The 20,976-nt window shown below is 44.9% G+C and overlaps 1 protein-coding gene and 1 non-coding gene across 5 annotated transcripts in view; both read right to left on the bottom strand.

Moving 5' to 3' along the window:
- Positions 1–2,558: 2,558 nt before the first annotated feature.
- TRNAG-UCC (transfer RNA glycine (anticodon UCC)) lies at positions 2,559–2,630 on the bottom strand. Its single transcript has one exon. It is a non-coding gene; the product is annotated as a tRNA-Gly (tRNA).
- An 11,380-nt stretch (positions 2,631–14,010) lies between these two features.
- Positions 14,011–20,976, bottom strand: part of RAB8B (RAB8B, member RAS oncogene family) — a 29,245-nt gene continuing 22,279 nt past the window's right edge. The window contains exons 7-10 of one of the 4 annotated variants that reach the window (XM_058811048.1): positions 20,888–20,938; positions 20,390–20,414; positions 17,973–18,045; positions 14,011–14,200 (exon numbers count right to left, since the gene is read on the bottom strand). In XM_058811048.1, the coding sequence (XP_058667031.1) occupies positions 17,996–18,045; positions 20,390–20,414; positions 20,888–20,938 (126 nt within the window). In that variant the 3' untranslated portion in view covers positions 14,011–14,200; positions 17,973–17,995. Of the gene's footprint in view, positions 14,201–16,246; positions 20,415–20,887; positions 20,939–20,976 lie in introns of those variants that run through there. The other 3 variants (XR_009275099.1, XM_058811047.1, XM_058811046.1) reach the window with 3 other exon arrangements.

Raw genomic sequence — 20,976 nt, 5'->3', positions numbered from 1 at the left:
CCATCTGGTATCTTCTGCTTTTTGGCTTGCCTGCTAGCAGCCACCATTCACCTGTGGTATACAACCACCCATCCATCAGATTTTAGAAAACCAGGCAAACTTCTCATGGGGAACATATAAGAGGCCAGGTGGGTGGATTTTTGCAGACATTTCTCACAAATTCATGAGCATGGTTTCCCAAACTGCTGGCAGTGGGAGATATAAATATTTTGGGAAAAAAACTAGATGAGAACATAAGCCTGGGACTGGGGCTGCTCAGCACATCACACACCTTGTGTCTGCCTTGGACAGCACCACTGTGTTCACAGCAGCCCTGTGGCAGCAGGACTCAGGCACAACAAGAGGATGTGCTGTCAGCACTGTGATGTGATTCATTCTGAGGAGAAGCTGAGGATGTCACCCATGTGTTTACCCTTGCTCTAGTTCTGCATTTCTATACATACAACTGGCTGTTCTAGTTTTTGCTCTTTGTCAAAATAAAACAATGAACACCTGCAGTTCCTTTTCATATCAAGATGATTTTGGGGTTTTTTGCAATAGCTGTGAACCAGTGCTCCATCACCCTCCCCTGAGCCTCCAGGGCTCCTGGCCTCTGCCTTCTCTTCAGAGGACTCCTGCAGTGTGTGGGGCGTGTATGTGCACGCCTGGGTGTGGGTGGAAGTGTTTTGATTGGCCATGCAGATATATTCCCTAAAGCATCTGGCTGGCAGTTTACAGGACAAAAGTGCATAAGCTAATTAGCAATCATTATTATTCAAATCTTCATGCTCTGTCTGAGCATGCAGAAATGCAGTTATGATAGCCAGAGCTGAAGTGGAATTGCATCTGGCCAGGGATGTCAAAGACAGCAAGGAGGTTTCTGTAAGTACCACGTGACAAAAGGGACACACAACCCACTGGTGAATGAGCTGGGAACTTGGTGAGGCAGGACATGGAAGAGGTTGATGCACTGAATGACTCCTCTGCCTTGGTCTTCACTTGCAAACCAAGCCTCAGGAATCCCAGGCCTGAGAGATCAGAGGGGCTCTGGGGTAAGGATGGTGCATCCCTGGTGAAGGAAGATCAGGTCAGGGAATAACAGACATACATAACTTATAGAATCAGAGAATTACAGAAGCATGGAGTGGTTTGGGTTGGAAGGGACCTTAAAGATTATCTAGTTCCAATCCCCCTGTCCATGAACCTGCCCATGAACCCATGAGTGCCGACAGCACAGGCTGATGTCATTGTCAGGCCTTTTTCAATAATTGAATGATCATGGTGACTGGGAGAGATGCCTGAGGACTAAAACAAGGCAAAAGACTCCTGTCTTGAAAAGGGTAAGAGGCCCCAGAGAGCTACAGGCTGGTCAGCCTCACCTTGGTCCCTAGGAAAGTGAGGGAGTATCTAAGTTGCAAGAAGCCCCAATAAGAACAGCAGCCCTACCTGTGGGTTGGTGACATTGGGTGTCTGAGACATGCAGTCATGATTGCTAACCAGGTCCTTCCAAATGAAATTCTCACATGTGCCACAGTTTGTATTCAAGAAAGAGTCCTACATATGAAATTACTGTGTGTTGTGAACACAGACATTGTATGTACCAGCATCCCCTCTGAAGGGGAATGACAAAGCATTTGTCATTTGTCAAAGCTGGCACTGTAGAGATGGAATAGGTGGAGGATGGAGAGCAATTTCACCCCAATGATACACTGAGACATTTTATATAGAACAGGCCTCCTCCCACTATCCCCCAAATTGCAGAACTGGCCTCATGCAGTGCAGTTCATGCCTGGGTCTGTCGCAGACATCTTTTCATGAAAATCCTTTCCTTAGGATTTTTCCTCCTGAGAAACTGAGAGGCCTCAGGAACAAAATGTAAACAATGATTATCTGCTGCTGTGGAATGCAACAGGTGGATCTTTGATTGGCCCATCTTAGATATTTATAATTAAGGGCCAATCACAGCCCAGCTAGCTCAGCTCTCTGTCCGAGCCACAAACCTTTGTTATTCATTCCTTTCTATTCTTAGCTTAGCTAGCCTTCTGAGAACCTTTACTTCTATTCTTTGTTTAATGTAATATATGTCATCAAATAATAAATCAAGCCTTCTGAAATATGGAGTCAGATCTCCATCTCTTTCCTCAACATAAGACCCCTGTGAACACCATCACATGGGTCCCCACCTGGGCACTGTCAGTCTCCATCATTACCATGCCACAGCAGCATGCTTCTCTTGCCAGGTGCAACCAGCTGCAGCAGCAACCCTAAAATCCCTCTCAACCTGTACCAACAGAGCCATCTCTGGTGGAAAAATAGAGGTGGAAAAATAAACTGCTGAAAGCAGAGTGTCCTTCTAGGCCCCAAGAGCTGATGCTGGATAAACCTTTGTCATCACCCTCATCGGAATCCCTGAGAAGGATAGTGGGGGGTGAGAAGAAACCTGTCCGTCAGAACAGGGTGCATCACGGCAGGGAACGGAGGACCAGGCCACAAGCTGTGGTTTGTCTTCCAAGGTTACAGAGAGAGAAGGTTCGTGGCCTCGGCGCTTTCGGGAGCAGGTGAGGGAGCAAAATATGGCCTGCGTTGGCCGGGAATCGAACCCGGGTCAACTGCTTGGAAGGCAGCTATGCTCACCACTATACCACCAACGCATCTGTGTGGTGAAGGTGGTGCCTGCTCCTGCAGGTCACATTCCACCAGCTCCAGGTGCACACCGGCTCCTACTGCTCTGTGCACTGCTACAGGCACACACCGGCTCCTTCTGTTTCTATGGGCACTGCTACAGACTGCCACAAGAGATGGGTGCTTCTGTGAGTGAGGTATTGCCTGGAAAACTCAAGCTGGGCCGGACACCGACTAGAGAAGATCAGCACCAGGGGGTGCCCAGGCTTGGAGCAGGACCCTGGACAGATCAGGATTGAGCTGCAGGCACAGGCTGCACAGACCTATGGGGTGTGTCTGGAAGAGATGGATCTGGGTGTCCAGCACCCATCTCCAGCCCTGAGCAGCCAGAGAAGTAGAAAAAGGTCAGACAGTCTCCCTTGTTTATGTGGGTGCTGGTGGTGCTGTAGGGGACACTGGTGACAGCATCACTCCCCACACACACTGTGCCATGTAGGTGCATTTGTGGGTCCATGTCTGTGGTGGGGTAAGCACAGTCAGCTGCTCACCCAGCTGCTCACTTCTGCTCCACCGTCTGTGAATGAGAAGCATAGAAAACAAGATGAGAATTCTTCCAGGACAAAATAAACCCTGGGACATGGCTTTGCAAATATGATTGTTGGCAAAGCAGACTCAACTTGGGGAAATTAATGTTTGGCCAATTGAAAAAGGTTCACATGCTGAGTAACAAGAAAACCCCAAACAAACATTAAACACAACCTTTCCTTGCTCTTACCCAGGATCAGTTTGTCTGCTTCACTCAACATTCCTGAAACCAAAGCAGCATGGCATTCTGAATTGTCTCTCTGCCCTTCCTGACCCTTCTTTCTTTCCCCATGTGGATTCTCACTAGGGTCTCCCTGGTCCCAAAAGGCCCCACAGTGTCACTAGGGCCCTGGGTCCCACCAGGTTCCACAGCATCCCAGTGCTCCCCAGGCTTCTGTCAGGTTCCATAGCTTTCCTATGGTCTCCAGGGTTCCCTGGGCTTCTGTGGTGTCACAGTGCCTGAGTTCTGTGAACTTGCACAGCATCACAAGGGTCTCCTGGGTCCCACGGGGTCACAACATACCTTGAAAAAGGTTCACACAGGTTTGTGGATTCTTGTAAGGTTTTCTGTGTTGCTGTTTAGGTGGCCTGGAAAGGCCCAGGGATGTCCTTGGAGAGCCGACGCTTCAAAGGACGAGGAGAGACTTCTGATCTTGTCTCGGTCTCGGTGTTTATTAATTGTTTATCTAAAAGATTTTCTTTCAGCCCGACAGAGGTCTGCACAGCAAGTCAGCCATGGGCACACTCCCGAAGCCCCCGGGCGGTCACTTATCTTTATACCCTAAGTTACGTGTACAATATTTATCATTTTTCTCCAATACTTTCTACTCTTATTAACCTGTGCACTTCTAGTAATGACCAATCCCAAAGTGCCACCACCACCACAGAAGATGGAGGCCAAGAAGAAGAAGAAGAAGAAGGACAGGACACGCCCCAATTCCTCCATCTTACTTCTCTAGACCCCCCTGTACCAAAATCCTAAACCCTGTGTTTTACACTTTAACTAACTTATCCCTTCACCATTCACCCAGTGGAATCCTCCCAGTCCTCATACAGGTCTCATCTCCTGTGTAGGATCAAAATCCTGCCACCAGACACTTCTGGCAACATTCCAGGATTCCCGAGCCCCCCAAGGGTGGTCTCGGCCTCTCTGCACCTCCATCCTGAGGTGCTGAGATCCCACATCTCCCCCTTCTGTTTGCACCAGGAAGATCTCTTTTACTATCCGATTCATAGCGTGTTTTAAACATGCAAATATGCATGGGATGACAAGTATGAGGACTAGGAGAACTATTAAAACATAGAATCCTACTCTTAAAATTCCTCTCCAAATGGGAGAGATGTCAAAGAATTCTACCCTTAAAATTCCTCTCCAAATGGGAGAGATGTCAAACTATTCTACCATATATTTTGCTTTGGCTGACTAATAGGTAAATTACCCCCATTGCTTATTTCAATGAATGAAAGAATGATGCGTATAAGCATCATAAAACTCATGGCTTCACTTCTGTGTGACATCATTGCTTTGCTTTTCATTCAGGACCTTAACAGAGAATCCCCCCAAAGTCCTTAGTTTCTTCTTATTTCTCTTCCGAGTCGTCTTGGCAATCTGAGTCTCGACCCCTGTTTGAGTACTCGTCTCTTTTTTTTTCTCTTGGATCTTTGTTCTGGGATCCGCATTTTCATGTTCTCGCACTCGAAATGGTTTCACGTGTCGTGCCGTCACCCACGTCTCGATCTGTGGAGATACAAGCGAAAGCCTTGCCCCCCACTAGGTGGCGCTGTCACCGGCCTCCCCAGCTCGGATGACAGCCTGAGCTCTACCGCCCCTGTCCTGTCGACTGCCGTGTTCGTGATCTCATTTGAGACCGTGTCTGCTTGGCTTTTAATTCAGCTGAAAATGGAGCTTGAACACCAGAACGTCTCCCTTGAAGGGAAGGGACTGGGACTCCGAGGGTTATACCAGAGGCATCAAGTCTGAGGAGGGTGTGGAGCCGCTGGGACATAGGATCCCGAGCACGGCCCCTCCTCGCCCGAGACGTCACTCTCTCCCCCTCGTTCCACCTCCGAATCTCCTCCCCTCGGTCTGTCCCGACTCTGTCTCCTCTCCCTCTGACGTTGTGTCCCTGGCTCCTCCCGCCGGTGTGTACAGCCCGCCCCCCGCCGGCACCCGGGCCCGCCCCGCAATTCGAGCCGACTTTGCTCCCGGGTTACTCTGCCGGCCGGCCGGAGCGGCCGCCACCCCCCGGCGCCGCGCTGATAAAAGCCGCGTCTGCACTCATGTCTCTCTTTATCTCTTCACCCGCGCTCCCCGCCGGCTCCGCCGCTGCCGCGCCGTGCCCCCCGCGGGAAACGCCTCCCCCCCCGATCCCTTCTCTCCCCCCTGCACCCCCTCCTCCGATCCTGACTCCCTTGTATTCTCCGGAGTTTTAGGACGCTTTAGGAGCTTCTTGGGGTTTCTGGGTTTTGGGACCGGGGGCTTTAATATTATTTCCTGCTCTCTTTTCTCGAGAGCCCTTTCCCCTGGCTTCTTGAGGCCAGAACTAATTAAAATTTTTTCTTTTTTTTTTTTTCTCCTGGAGCTTTGCTCCCCACCCTCCTTCTGAGGGTGCCGGCAACTTTTCGTTGCTCTCCCAGTCTTTTCGACTGTGCCGAGATGATGCCTTTCTGGCATCAATCTTGCCGACGAGAGCAGCTTTAACGCTGTCTCGTCCTTCTTTGTTGCTAAAAAATATAAGTGCCTATTAATTTCCTGCCAAAACCCCACTTCGAATAGCAGGCATGTTTCGGCCAGTGGGTAATTAAGCCTTGCCCACAACAACAGCTGTTTTAATTCTTTCTTTTGAGATCCTTTCTGTATATGTTTGAGCCACGCCTTGTAAGGCGGACAAAATTTCCCGTTGTTTTTTGGGAGAGTGTGCAATTATGTTCTTATTTTTTGACCTTCTCACCGAATCTGTCGTCAGAGCTGTCCGAAGGCTCCCGTCTCTGTCCAGCAGGTCACAGGAGAAGGAATCCAGAGGCGCCTTCTGGTTCCGATCCGGGCTGCTCTGCGAACTGCCTTCGGCAGAAGCTGAGAGATGGAATTCTCAGTGACTGCTGTTTTTTTGCAGACTCTTCTGGCTGTTTTTTTTTTTTCTTTTCTTTTCTTTTCTTCTTTCTTCTTTTCCTTTTTTTTTTTTCTCAGGCTTCTCTCCTCAGGAGCTGCTCTCTCGGCTCTTCAGCTCTTCAGCTCTTCAGGGCTGATCCCCCCCCGAAAGGGTTGGTGGGGGGTGCCCACGCAGCGAACGCCACTTGTAAATTTTTCGGCGTTCTTCTTTTCTCTTTGCTGGGCTGATTTATTACCGGAGATAGTTAGCTCAGGGAATGCCATTTTTGCTCTGTTTCTCGGCTGTTTAGGCTGTTTAGGTTTTCTGCTGTTTTAGGTGTGCTGGAATTCTCAAGGATGTCCTTGGAGAGCCGACGCTTCAAAGGACGAGGAGAGACTTCTGATCTTGTCTCGGTCTTGGTGTTTATTAATTGTTTATCTAAAAGATTTTCTTTCAGCCCGACAGAGGTCTGCACAGCAAGTCAGCCATGGGCACACTCCCGAAGCCCCCGGGCGGTCACTTATCTTTATACCCTAAGTTATGTGTACAATATTTATCATTTTTCTCCAATACTTTCTACTCTTATTAACCTGTGCACTTCTAGTAATGACCAATCCCAAAGTGCCACCACCACCACAGAAGATGGAGGCCAAGAAGAAGAAGAAGAAGGACAGGACACGCCCCAATTCCTCCATCTTACTTCTCTAGACCCCACTGTACCAAAATCCTAAACCCTGTGTTTTACACTTTAACTAACTTATCCCTTCACCATTCACCCAGTGGAATCCTCCCATCCTCATACAGGTCTCATCTCCTGTGTAGGATCAAAATCCTGCCACCAGACACTTCTGGCAACATTCCAGGATTCCCGAGCCCCCCAAGGGTGGTCTCGGCCTCTCTGCACCTCCATCCTGAGGTGCTGAGATCCCACAGATTCTGTGCAGCCCTGCTGTGTCACAATGGTCCCTCCCTTCCCCAAGTCCCCCCCAGTGTCCCAGTGGCCTCTTGGCTCCAGGAGAGGGTGTCTGGGATCAGCAGGGACAGCGTGCACACAGTGACATGGGATCCCCCACCCCCCAGCAGCTGGAGGAGAAGCAGCAGGGACAGTGTGCACACAGTGCCATGGTCCCTTCTGTGCCCATGCCTGGCCCTGTCCCTGCCACAGCCGTGGTGTGTAACCTGCTGCAGGTGACACTGATGTCATGGCTGCTCCTGGGGTGACTCCCCGGGGTGAGGCCAGCAGGGATTCATTACCCCCATGCTGCAGTCCCTGTGCCAGTGACACTGAGCCCCAGGGCAAAGCCAGCCCTCTCTGGGAGACAGCCAGGGCCATGCCACCCCTGAGCTCTCGATAAAGCTCAGCTTTGGCAGCCTCAAAGCCCAGTGCTAGGCAGTGTGCCCCTCACATTTCTGTCTAGAACTGACCCAGAAAGGTCTGATTTGTACATGTGAGAAGGAAGGTGCATAGTCCCAGCATGTTTGTGCACTTTAGAGGCTGCTAGGTAAGAGGGTAATTTCATAAAGCCTTTTGTCCTGACACTTCCTTCTCTGGCAGATACAGATGCTTCAATTAGGCAACAATGAGGGTGTTTGAAAGTGATTGCATTGTGAAAATCAGGTTTCACAGGGAAGAGGGAAGGTCAGCAAATGCTTTGTCTCCTGGCACATTTCTCAGTCTGAACTGCAGCTGGAAATGCTTCACTTTAGTGATGGACCCTGCTGCCTTTAGAGAATGTGATGATGCTATATATATAGCTGAGAAGGCAAATGCAAATCACTAGTGTGTTTTGTTTAATTTAGAGACTGCAAAGGGAAGATGAAGCTTGCACTGGCTTTTTGTTGTTGGGTGTTTCCTTTGGGAATACCTGCTGGACATTGGAAGGGGTTTGTGATGTGCAAGAGTGAGAGGGTAAGATGGTACATGGAGCTTGAGGGAAAGGACACATCTCTTATGGAGCTGGATGCAGTTCAATGGGTGTGAGTTACATGTTCAACAGCTGATCGCACAAGAAAACACACTGAAAGAAAGATGCTGTGCTGGAATTGCCTTTTCTTTTGTAACCTATAAGCTGTGCACAGCTAAGGATGAAACAATTCCTCTTCTTTCACCAGTACATGCAGGATCCCACTCTGTCAGACACCAAGAGCCAGGATCCATGGCAGAGCTCTTCCACAAACTGCTCCCACACAAATGGGGCAGGGGCAGAAAAGTGCTTGGCTTTTTCCTGGGCACTGTCAGCACTATGAAAACAACCACACGATGGTGGTGTCGACTCACAAAAGAAGGAAATGCACAAAGCCCAGCTGGAACCACCCCGAGCACAGAGACAAGAAACAAACGTCTCTCAAATCAGCCACATCAGGACAAAAAGGCTTCACTGATCTTCCACTTCAAAGCGCAAACCCTTCTCTGCACCACTTTTAAAAGGCAGCACAAACTCCTTTGCCCTAACAAATCTTTTCACTCTCACAGAGTCTGGCCACAAGCTTGAAAACATCTGTCAAAGCCAGAGCTCACAAAGAAGTCAGCTGAGAAAGCTCTTGCTGCCTACAGCTTCAGCTGCACCCATCAAACTACCAGCACACACCCTGCTATCAGCACTTCCCTTCTCAGCTCTGGGTACCACCTTAAGCCTTCAGTCTCAGAGCCAGGATCCAAATGGAGCAGCACCAGGGACTGCTCACACACTAAAACTACCAGGACAAAAAGCTCAGCAGTTTGGTGTTTCCATTCCCACTTGACAGCTCAACAGCTCTAACCCAGAGAGCAGCTTTACACTCAGTGAGAGTACCCAGTGTGTGCCTCAGAACCTGCTTGCTTTGCCAAAGAGAGGAACTACAAGCCCATCTCAAAAGAAATGGCATCCTCTTTTCCAAAATACAAAACACCTGGGGATTGACTCCACACAAAAGGTGACAGAACACCATCACTGGGCATTACTTGCCCAGGGCACTAGATCAGTGCACACCAAGCCTCAGGGCAGCTGCTTACTTTGTTTGAAAGAGGGTGCTAGGAGAATTTCAAGAGGTAGATACCTCTGAGATGTAGATACCACATGCCAATTTGAATCTACCAGGAGATCACCTTCCAAAGATGGATACCAACTCCATCACTGTACAAACTGAGGCAAACACCAAATATGCCAGGACAGAAAGTGGTTACTATTGAATTCACAGGCAGCCTTGACAAGGGGAGAGAATGATGCATCTTACTCCATCTTAAAAGAAGGCTAATTAATTACTTTATTATACTCTTAATCTATTCTATATTCCACTCTATTACATCTAAACTGAATCTGCTGTGCAATCAACTCTGCACATACTCCACAGAATCTCATGGCTGTCAGCCCACAGTCCCAACATACACACCTGGCCCTGACAGGCCAAGGAAACAAAACCCCATCCCTGTGGGTAAACAATCTCCATATTGCATTCTACTTTGGCACAACACAGGCACAGCAGATGATAAAAATTGTGTTTTCTTCCTCTGATGTTCAGAGAATGTGAAACCGAGAAATATTCTTGGGAAGATGTGTCTTGCTTTTCTCTGTGAAGAGAAATGTGGCTACAGGTTACCTGCCTTGACCTCCACTAGGCAGCTCCTTATCAGCTTCTTATCTGCACCTCCAACAGTGGAGATGTGTGTTTTTCCTTCCCATGAAAACACATTCTCATTCAGGAACTAACCAAGCAAAGGTTGCACAGCACTTCCAGTAATGCAAGGCTCAACATTTGCTCCTACACAGAAGGGGCCAGTCCACAGTTAAAGCCAGGGAGGGGTCCTGGAGAAAGGGATGATGATCCTGAGATATCTACAAAGAATCCCTTGGGAGAATGTTGAGGTATTTTGGCAGAGGTAATGAAGGGCAATCCATGCCCAGGAGGTTGGGCATTACTGGATTTGTGGCCAACATGCCCATCACAGGTTACCTCCAAACTGGTTGTGTAGGGTATATTGGACTGTTGTTCTTTCTGCTGTCACAATTCAGGGAAATCAGTCAGGAATCAGGATATGTGATGATCTAATCAGAGAAAAGCAGTCAATTGATGCAGTCCTGGCTGGAAGGAGCACCCAGAAGTGGGGAAAAGATGAATGGCCACCTGAGCAAATTATACAACACCATGGAGTCCTAATGAATAATATCAGGTGGCAGGGAACACATTTATACATAAATCAGATCATTAGGTTACAAGCTGTCCTTGAAATAATTACCAACCAGTCAGCTACAGCCTTGACCATTTTGCTGACCAATCCACTCAGATGAGTAGTGCAATATTTCAATGGCAGTAAATTATCTATTAGCAGAAGAAGGGGAAGTGTGTGGCAAATTAAATGACTCAAAGTGCCATTTGCAAATAGATGACCATGGAAAAGTGGTAAAGCAAACAGCAAAGGGAATAAGAAAGTTAGCTCATGTACCATCCAAACATGGAAAGGATGGAAATGGGACACATTTTCATGGTGGGTTAAAAGAATGCTTTTTTTTTCCCTCTTATATGCTGTAGCAACTCTCATCTTTTTACCATCCCTTGCTTAGTGCAACTTATTCAGTATGTGATCAGAGGGATGCAGGTAGTAGCCATGCCTACAGATCCAGAAATGGCTACAAAAGGACAGAAAATGGTGTCACTGCAAATAATTGCAAAAGCAAAAAGGCCCCAGGAACAGCAAGTCAGTGATGAATAAGGTTTGTAAAAACAATTATTGAGGAAAATAAGAAGAGGAGGGATTGAAAGCAATGAGCAGGAGGTGTCTTTATAAACAAACTGTGGCCCTCATGGCAGATAAGGCCTGATACAGAGAGGTGAAAGAAGCAATGGGGGAACCATAAATTCCATAGGAATTCCACTCATTGACACACACTGTTACTCACTTGAGACTGTGCAAAATCTCTGGATTTAGAGAAAAATAACAGAGACACAAGGAAGAAGAAAAATGGGGTTTGGAGGGGGTTATACATTAAAAGGGGGTTTTAAGTATTGGGCTTTTTGGGGAGTCTGTACCTCTCAAGTACCTCAGCCAGTGGGGAAAGAGGGAGGGAAAATGTGGCCAGGAAATCAGGACTAAAAGGAGGCTGTGTCCTGTAAAAATTATGAAAGACCCCATGGGGAATGCCCCATGACCTCTTCACATCACTGATTCACATTAGCTGCAGATACTTAAAGAGCCTCAAACAATTCTGCATTTAAAATGTGTATTTTTGTCAAGTCTGGACTCATTGTTAGATCAGTAAAACATGTAATAGAATGTAAAAATGAAAGTTGATGACAATTTAAAAGATCAGAACTTTAAAATTTTGTACACTTTCATGAATATATTAGTTTGATTAACTCAAAACGTCTATATTGCATAGTCTCAGAAAAAAAAAACAGTTTAAAAAAAAAGAATTCAGAAGATCAGTAGTTTTCTTTTGAAAACACAACCAACAACTGTTACTAAAAATAATGTCAGATAGTTTCTGATTCAAGAGAAGTGAAATGGCACCATCTAGTGACTCACACAATGAGAAACCAGAAAAGCTGTCACTTCTTTTACTTCCTCTCAACACCATGCAGTCAAGTTTGGCAACATTACCAGAAGTAAATGTAAAAATAAGCATAAATGCCAGAACACCCTCTATGGAACAAGGAATTGAAAGTCAAGTATTGTACTCAAGGATTATTTTTCTACCAAACTAGGTAACTCTGGTCTTTAGTAGGTTGAAATATTTTGGAAGCACACACAATATAAATTTAATAGTTACATACTACTGACCCAAGTATCTTCACAGGAACAACAAATGGTTTTTAAGCAGTGGCAACAATAGCTTACAAAAGAGGCTTCTATCAGTTAGTAACACACACAGCTGTCAAAACTTATGAATAAAAATTGGATGCATCTCATTTTTCACTGATAAATTCAAATAGCAGCCCCTTCTCTTCAATTGATAATCACACCTCATATTTGCACAGACACCCATGATCCTGTGCATTTATTTCACTTTTCCAGCAGATTGCCTAAAGGCTGCCAGCACAGAACACTTCTAAGCTACTTTACTCAACTTACCTGCTTCTGTACAGATTGCAGAATAATTGCATAAATTATCTCAGGAATTCATCCACTAGAAAATTATAGACAAAAGCAAAATATTTATTAGGTTTTATATTATTATTCCTCTATGATTTTGTTGAAGGAGCATATTGGACAAAGCCTTACTAACCTTTTTCTCAAGCCGCGGCCATGTGCCCTCTGCAGGACTGTCGAGGAGGGCTTTTCCTATCGGAATTGCTATACAAAAACTGAAAGAGCGAAAGAGGTGGCGCAGGCAATTTTCACCAGTTTCCTCTTTTGTTCTTGGCTTTCCATGTGTATTTAATAAATAACAAGGAACAGCTCTCCAGCAAACCACACCGCTGTTAATTCTTAGGGTGTCTTACCCTAAAAAGCAGGGCACGTTAAAATGATACCCTCAGAGAGAAATAAAATATAAACTTCGTTTTAAATTCTCTTGCTTTCCAAAAGGTGGCCCTCCCTATGAGAGAAAGTTCAAGGGTTAAGGAATAGAGTTACGTTTTTAAATGACGATTCCTAAGTTCTCTATTATCGCGGAGGAGAGGCCGGGGCGGGCGGGAGGCGCCCTCGCCATCTCGGACCCTTCCCCATCCTCATCCCCATCCGGGGCCTCCTCTCCGCGGAGAGTCCGTGCGGCCCCCGGGCCCTCTGCCCCGACCGGGGCCGCCGCTCCTTCCCGCCCTGCCTGCCCCGGGGAGCGGCTGCCGCCGGCACCGCCCGCAGCCCCGCCCGCCCCACAGTGCCAGGGGGCGCGGGCGGCCCGGGGGCCGCGCTGGCTCCCTCAGCGGGGTGGGAAAGGGGCCTCACCGCCGGTCCCCTCAGGGGATGGGCACGGGGGTCTCACCGCTGATCCCCTTACCGGGACACGGCAGGGGGGGCCTCACCGTCGGTCCCCTCAGGGGATGGGCAGGGCGGTCTCACCGCCGGTCTCCTCACCGGGATGGCACGGAGGCCTCACCGCTGGTCCCCTCACGGGATGGGCACGGGGGTCTCACCACTGAGACACGGCAGGGCGGCCTCACCGCCGGTCTCCTCACCGCCGGTCTCCTCACCGGGATGGGCACGGGGGTCTCACCGCTGATCCCCTCACCGGGACACGGCAGGGGGGGTCCTCACCGCCATCCCCTCAGCGAGGCGGGCCGAGGTCTCACCGCCATCCCCTCACAGAGGTGGGCCCGGGTCTCGCCGCCATCCCCTCAGCGAGGCAGGCCGGGGTCTCGCCGCTGATCCCCTCACCGGGACAGGCAGCGAGGCCTCACCGCCGGTCCCCTCAGCGAGGCGGGCCGGGGTCTCACCGCCGGTCCCCTCAGCGAGGCGGGCCGGGGTCTCACCGCTGATCCCCTCACTGGGACAGGCAGCGAGGCCTTGCCGCCATCCCCTCACAGAGGTGGGCCGGGGTCTCGCCACTCCTACGCGGGAGCCGAGGAAGGGGAAGAGCTCCGGCCCAGCCTCGTACAGCACTGGGCTTCTCCCTGCCCTCCCTTGAAGCAAACGAAGGCCCGGTAACGCGGCCCTGTCAGCCCAAACAGCAGAACTCAATTAATTAATCAAGACCTCGTTTTAAAGGCCGGTCCCTCCTCACAGCTGGCACAAGGAGCTGCTCAGCCATTTCCTAATTTCATGTACATCTACCAGGGCTGTTCTGGAAAATTACATATAAACAGTACATAAGACACATGTGGTTGCCTTTTGCCTGTGTTTTATTGGTTCAGTGCACAAGTGTGAGGGTTACAAAGTCATTGCAGTTTGGGTGAGGAAGCTCAGAAGAAGCATTCGGCAGCATTAAGACAGGGACAGGAGTTGTTCAGCCTTGTTGAAGAAATTCTGTCCTTCATCTACAATACAGACCAGAGCTAGTTAGTTCCTATGTTGCCTGGAGGGGAAAAAAAAGGGGAAAAAAAAAAGAGAAAAAATAAGTAAAAGTAGCAGTACGATTTGCAAACAACATAAAAACAAACATTTGCCTTTTCTTAAAAAAAAAAAAAAGTTCTATAATTTGCACTACACTTGCAGTGAGTTGGGTAAGTGAGTCTGCACTTCTTCACTGCATACAGAAACGAGCCTGTGGGTGAGGCAGCACTGACAGAGAGGATGCAGCAGAGAAGGGCGTCAGCCCTGCGCCCTGCCAGCCCTGTCCCACAGGAAGTGTCTCTGGAGCATCATCATCCCCTCATGCTGTTCCACAAAAGTGTCAAACCACGGCAGAAAGGTCAGGGAGCACAATGGCAGCATTTCCCTAAGGAACCTAAACCTGCATGGAAGCACGTCCAGGGATGTGAGAGCCCAGTGCCAACAGCAGGCCCTGGCACACAGAGCTGTGTCACCCACCCCTCTGGACGGGTGGCAGAGGCAGGAAAGGTCCCAACAGCAGTGAGGCACCTCAGCCACCTACTCAAGGAAGATATTTAGGATTAACTAAGGTGAAATTCTCAATACTTAGTGGATGTTCACAGAGTTCTTGGTCACTCTGGAGGCAGTACAGTGTATTCAGTAGTGCAGTTTAAGTTACACACACCTTCCATAATCTTTTAAACCTGTTAATTCCTCAGGTGAGGAAAATGCTCATACCCTGCTCATAACTTACAACTTTATTTCCCAAACTGAACTAACAATAAGTACCAGCTATGTGCACAGAACTCGTGCAGCTTTTCTTCACACCAGCAGCTTCTTGCTGATGTGCTTTGCTGAAGCCAGTAAAAAATTTTTGAAGCAACTGCAACACATACAAGAGCAAAACTTTTCAGTATGTTTGGCATTCCATGCCATGCCCTTTCTTTAAATCTCCAGATGGTGAGCTAAAAGCTTCATTTATGTACCTCATCTCTTGGAGATTAGAATCTTTCTAAAGAAAAATTATTATGAAATCTTTTTATATTGATTACTTTGGTATAGTTCAAGAATTCTTAAGAGACACTGGTCAACCAAGTTGGAAAAAGAATAATTTATGAAAAAGGCAATTTACCACATTATAAAAAGTGGATCCATTCTTACACGTATGATCTACAAGTGGGCAGTATTTGTATCATAATTGCTAGTCTGCAACCAAAAATAGCTCCAGACAGAAGCTGTAATAAATCACCATTTATATGTAGTGTAGGTATGTCTGCTATTTCCTTTTAACAAATGCAGAATGCAAATGTACTTAAAAAGTCACTGACCACTGTGAGGACTTAATGACTGCTGAGCATCTAAATCCAATTCAGATCTAGGGGATATGTAAGATAATGCTTAAACACACAGAAAACACATTTCAGAAACTGTCTGTCATCCCTGAGTTTGCCACTTACTTCTTAGGATGTCTCAACTATTAACTTTCTTGGGTAGATAAAACCCTTCTTTCCTTAGGTTTGCTAATTTTTGTACCACTGGTAAGCTACTGCCAAATCACAACAATTTGGAAGGCAGAAACTATTGCTAATATAACAGCCAACAAGTACTTGCCAAATCCCTCAATTTGGGATTTATTCCTCAGTTGAAGGACACTGGACAAACAACATTTGCTATATTGATGCAATATTTGTGCTCCAGGTTATTTCAGAGTCATACCTTTCAAATAATGCTGATTTAAAACAATAACCAAAAAAAGGAGAATGATAACAATTTAAGTCAGTAGATAATTCTTAACCAAATTGGAAATTGTGTCTCATGTTACCTTTACAGGCATTGCTTAGAAGTCACTTTAAAAGGGCATTTCATGACACTAAATGTTTGGAAGAATGGTTTCCTAGGAAACTGAAGGTCATCAAACCAATATAGTTGGATTTAAGCAATCACTACAGAAATAAAAGATTTTTCTAGACAGCTCTAAAGAACAGTGAAGTTTAGGAACAACAAAGACAGGCAAAAACCCTTGTGGTTCATCACTACTTAAACTAAACTTTACATATACAACCCAGCAGGACACCTTTCCACAACAACTGTATCAAAAGTAGAGTGGAAATGCCAACTGTATAAAAACTACATGGAATATTTCATACAAAATACTCCAAAATACTTTTCATTATGTAACTTTTATTTGAGACACACATTGTAAAAAAGTTCACATGAAATAATAAAACTATTGGACTATGAAGGTTTTCTTAGGAGCTGGGTTTGGTTTTTTTTTTATCTATATACATCAATACACATTTAATGATTAGGTTTACAAGTTAACCACATGACAAGTTCACTTTTATCTGCAGGAGCTTTTCACATTACACCTTTATACCAGAGGTAAAATGTGCTTAAACACACACAGCAGAACACTTCTATTTCAAAATTAAGCATTTTCTCAAGGACTATACTTTTTATTCTGAATTTAGTAGCTATATAGCATTAAAATAATGGTAATTGAAGTTTTATTTGCAAAAATGTTTGTAAGGCCATAGGAATGCACTGAAATAGTTATATTCACCAGAAACAAGAAAAATCAATGTAAATCCTGCTTTTTTGGAAGAAAGAAATACAAGTTTTATTTGTAAGAGTGAGAATGGTATAAGCAGTTCAATGAACAGAGGAGAAAAAAGACCTATTATTACCTACAGACCAATCCTTAGCAAGTTTAACATTGCAAGAATTCTGTTACATTAACAGGTAACCCAACAACAGATGCATTTTCACAAATAACACATTTATGCATTTTACATATTATTGATGGACTTTCAAATCATTATGCTTTCACAATATTTTAATGTGATATGTACATTCAAGACTTTATTCACTTGTGAAAATGATCCACGTAATTCTCTTAACTTCAGCAGACTAGTATGACAAAGTCACAATGGGAAATATTTTCTGTGAAAAGAGCTACAGGTCTGAAAAGTCAATCAGCATTTTTGAGACTGTCCCCCAAAGAGAAAAGTGAGCTGCATTAAGTTTCATGAGTGGTTTAAGCTTTAGCAATATTAGAACTCCCAGATAAGTCAATAACACATTCTATATACACTCAACAAAAAATTCTTGTGCATGTTTTGCTGAGCACAGACTGAAAGCTAAAATTGCAAAGCACTGAGACCAGTTTGTTTTTCATTTGGCTTTTTTTTTTTTAAAAACCATTTAGAAAAACATAGGTCAAGATATAGTGCACAGGCATGGGGCTGAGGAAAAGTTCTCCTAAAACTCCAAAGCATAAGCAGCATTTTTGTTTTATTGAAATCTACCAAAAAAAGTCTGCTTTCCTGAAAGGTTAATGGCAATTTCTGGAAGAAAACAGAAATACATTTGCTGCTAAGTGAATAGTAAGTATATGACTTTCATTCTAATGGGCATTGGAGTACTAACTAGTTGACTGAGGTATAGTTAAGAGTCCTTCAAAACTTAAGATTATATAGTCTTGAGCAAAGTAACAACAGAGACTGCACAAAACAATCATAGTGATATTAGAAAAGCCTGTAATAGCCAGCATCTGATGCCTAGGCAGGACATACCATCATCATCACCCGCTTGTCTAGAGGAAACCAGAGCTAAAATATCCCAGTAAAACATACAGCTGATTTGCATGCTAAGATACAGCACATTTTCCCACGTCTGACAGGGCAGACTGTACACAGAAAGGTCTCTACTGACCAAAAGTTAGCACACTGATAAAGTGCAGCCACTCAGCCATTTAATACTGCTGGAGAAGTGGGGTGGGGGCAAAGACATAAAGAAAGAAATCTGCATTTTACCTTATCCATAAGATCACATGAAATTAGAATTCTTCAGTTTCAGCAGATGACAACAAAATTGCATTAAATTCTTCTACAAATAGAAAAAGATGAACTGTACACGAACAATAAGCAAAGGGAAATATTTACTGCAGTACTTTCTCATGCATAAAGTGAATTTCCTATGGTCTTACCTCACATTTATGTACAGTTTAGCACAGCTAAATGTAAGAAAATAGCAAGTTCTTTTCTCCCTCCCACCCTCCCCCGTACAGAGCAGATACCCCAATTCGCTGCTGCTTCAAGAAGCACTTCATAGACTCTACTACTTACAGGCTCTTTCAAAGGGAAGTTCATGGAGACTAATATTGAATGAACATTTAACCACACAGTGAAGACAGGAAAAACAATACAAAGCATTCTGTAAACAGTGCCAAACACAGAACATGTCAGTTTTGGTTTGCAGACAACCCCTGAGATAAAAATCAAAGTATTACGACACCAAGTAAGTCAGAGGTAAATTACTGAAAATAAACAACATTCATAATTGGTGTCACAACACTTTCTGTATAGAAGCACTTTTTTTTAACCATACAGAAAACATAACTGCTTTAGCCTGTCCAAGAAAAACATCAAGGGTAGACAACAGAGCAGTTAGGGTTGCTTTGTTTTTTCACTAAACCTTGTTGCCATGAAGGTTTCTCTGTTCTAGTGCAGCAACAGCAGTTTATGAGATCCACCATCTAGTTACAAGAACTACTTCTATTAAACTACGTGTGGGGACAGGCTGATAACCACCTAAAACTTTATGGAACCAGCTACTAAGGATAAACCCTTTAAAATCAAAAGCTTTACATCTAATGCTATCGGCCTGTTTGCTTTCAAACTATTTCAAACAGACCCAGAGATGACAAATTCAGTACCTGACACAACAAAATGGTTCTCTGTGGTAACAACTAACTCACTGTTTACAACTCCAGACAACCAAGTGAAGCAAAAGCATGTCAGACATTTCCTTTGACAATGACAGAACACGCCCATCCCCTAACAGCAAATATGCTGGACACAAACTTGGAGTTAAAGCTTACAATGGTCCACGTTTGGCACACCAACAGAACTAAAGCACCTGTTTTAATTGCTCATTGAGGAAATTTCTCAGAAGACAATAAAAAAGTAGTAGAACAAAGACTAGGTTATACAATGCTCAGTTGAGTAAAAAAAGGCAACTATGTTTCACCTCTGCTTCTAACAGTCTAGGTCACTGTACCAGTTTTTGATGAAAAAACAACTGCTCGAGCAGACCAAAGACACACATTCAGCATTAACTGCAAACTAGGAGTACATTATAGCCCTAATGAGAGGCTTCCTTAGTGCCAATGCTTACAGACATTAACAAACTATCCTTAGAATTAAGAGTAGAAATGGAAGTCACCTTTAGAAGCAGTCATTTCTGAACAAGTGAATCCACAAAGAGGTTACTCAAAACTCATGCATTCAGCTTCCACAAGCCACTTAAGTGATAGTGATGAGGCCAATTTGTGGTGATGATTTCAAATCCAGAGTGTGCTTCCTCATCAGAAACAAAACAAGGAGCAGACAGTCTGAGCTAACAAAGGGAAGTTAGGTGAGGAAAGACACTGTGTTTATTCAAACAACTGAAAGGTGCATCTGTGAATCAGACAGTGACTGGCAATTCAGAACACAACTTTGCTAAGTCTGGTAAAGAAAGAAAAGCATACTACATTCAGAATAGAAGCCACAGCTTCTGCATAAACAGATTTGTGCATCTAAGAGACAAAATCTGGACAAATTTGTTAAATGCCAATTGTTACAATAATTCTCATCACTAGAGCAACAACATCCATACTGCATGGCCACGAGTATACAGCATAGAAAATAATGGAAACGAGACTTAATTTTTCCCCTGGCTCTTCTGCTTGAAAATAAATTTGTTTAAAAAGAGAAATAAAACTGTGCACAAATCTGTTAGGAATCTTACAAGTCAAACTGTGCAAATACAAATGTAAGATTGTGCTGTAACAGGCAGTAAGAGGCCAATATGGATGTGCAAAGTTAAAAGAAACATAGCAGCTTTTGCAACAGGCAATAAAACAGAAAGTAAAAAAGGAAAACAAGTTAAATCTTGCATTTGTGTCTCCACTTCATAGCTTCCATATCTGAGAAAGAAGAGCCTGACAGGTCAATAGGCTTAGTGAGCAAAATCCACTTGGTATTTGTGTATCGCAGTCTACGTTCAATGGAGCTCTCAGCAGCAGCTTGGTGGTATTATTTCTGAGGCTTTGTGACCCTGTGCTTTCAAAGAAGCAGAAAAGGTTCTAAGTGTGCTGCAGTCTTATCATTAGAAGTTCATCAAAGTAGCGTGCATCGAAAGAAGCTGCTCTTCTTAGATCGATTTTCTGTTATTTTTACTGGCCCACCTGCCCCCGATGAACTGTTGTCATTCTGAAAGAGAAAAGAGTGTCAACATCACAAAATGCAGAAAATAGTATCTCTAGCTTTCCTAGTCTCCCTTCCCACTTCCTCTGCTTGCAAAGCAATAATCAGAGCAGAGATCTGATGCAACATGAGCTCCTCAGTTATCCAGACTTCATTAAGCACTTGGCAAAAAAATTAACATTTACATAACAATCCAGATCTCAAGAATTAGCTGGAAAAGGGACTACACAATAAAACACAGATCACAGTATTGCATTTTAGAACAACACATCAGTTTCAGGCTGCCCAGTGTGAATGTTCATGCAAAATAATGAATAGTTATGCACTCATGTGTAATAAAGCATGATAAATCACTGCTTGCTCAAATTTTATCTAGTAACTAATGCAATCCCCAGGAGATTTTGGTAGGGCTACTACTCAGTATTATGATAGCTGTACTCTCACTGTATCTAGTTTGTATGCTAATTGGAAATACAAACCATTTTTCTGTTGAGCTTTGTCATAATGTCTCGTGCAAGTGTGAAAAACGCCTGGTGAGGAGGGGAAATAAAGAAAAAACAAACAAGAG

This window comes from Ammospiza caudacuta, chromosome 10 (genome assembly GCF_027887145.1).
Source record: "Ammospiza caudacuta isolate bAmmCau1 chromosome 10, bAmmCau1.pri, whole genome shotgun sequence".
Classification (NCBI taxonomy): domain Eukaryota; kingdom Metazoa; phylum Chordata; class Aves; order Passeriformes; family Passerellidae; genus Ammospiza; species Ammospiza caudacuta.
The sequence above is the reverse complement of the archived record's forward strand: the minus strand, read 5'-3'. Positions and strand labels throughout refer to the sequence as shown.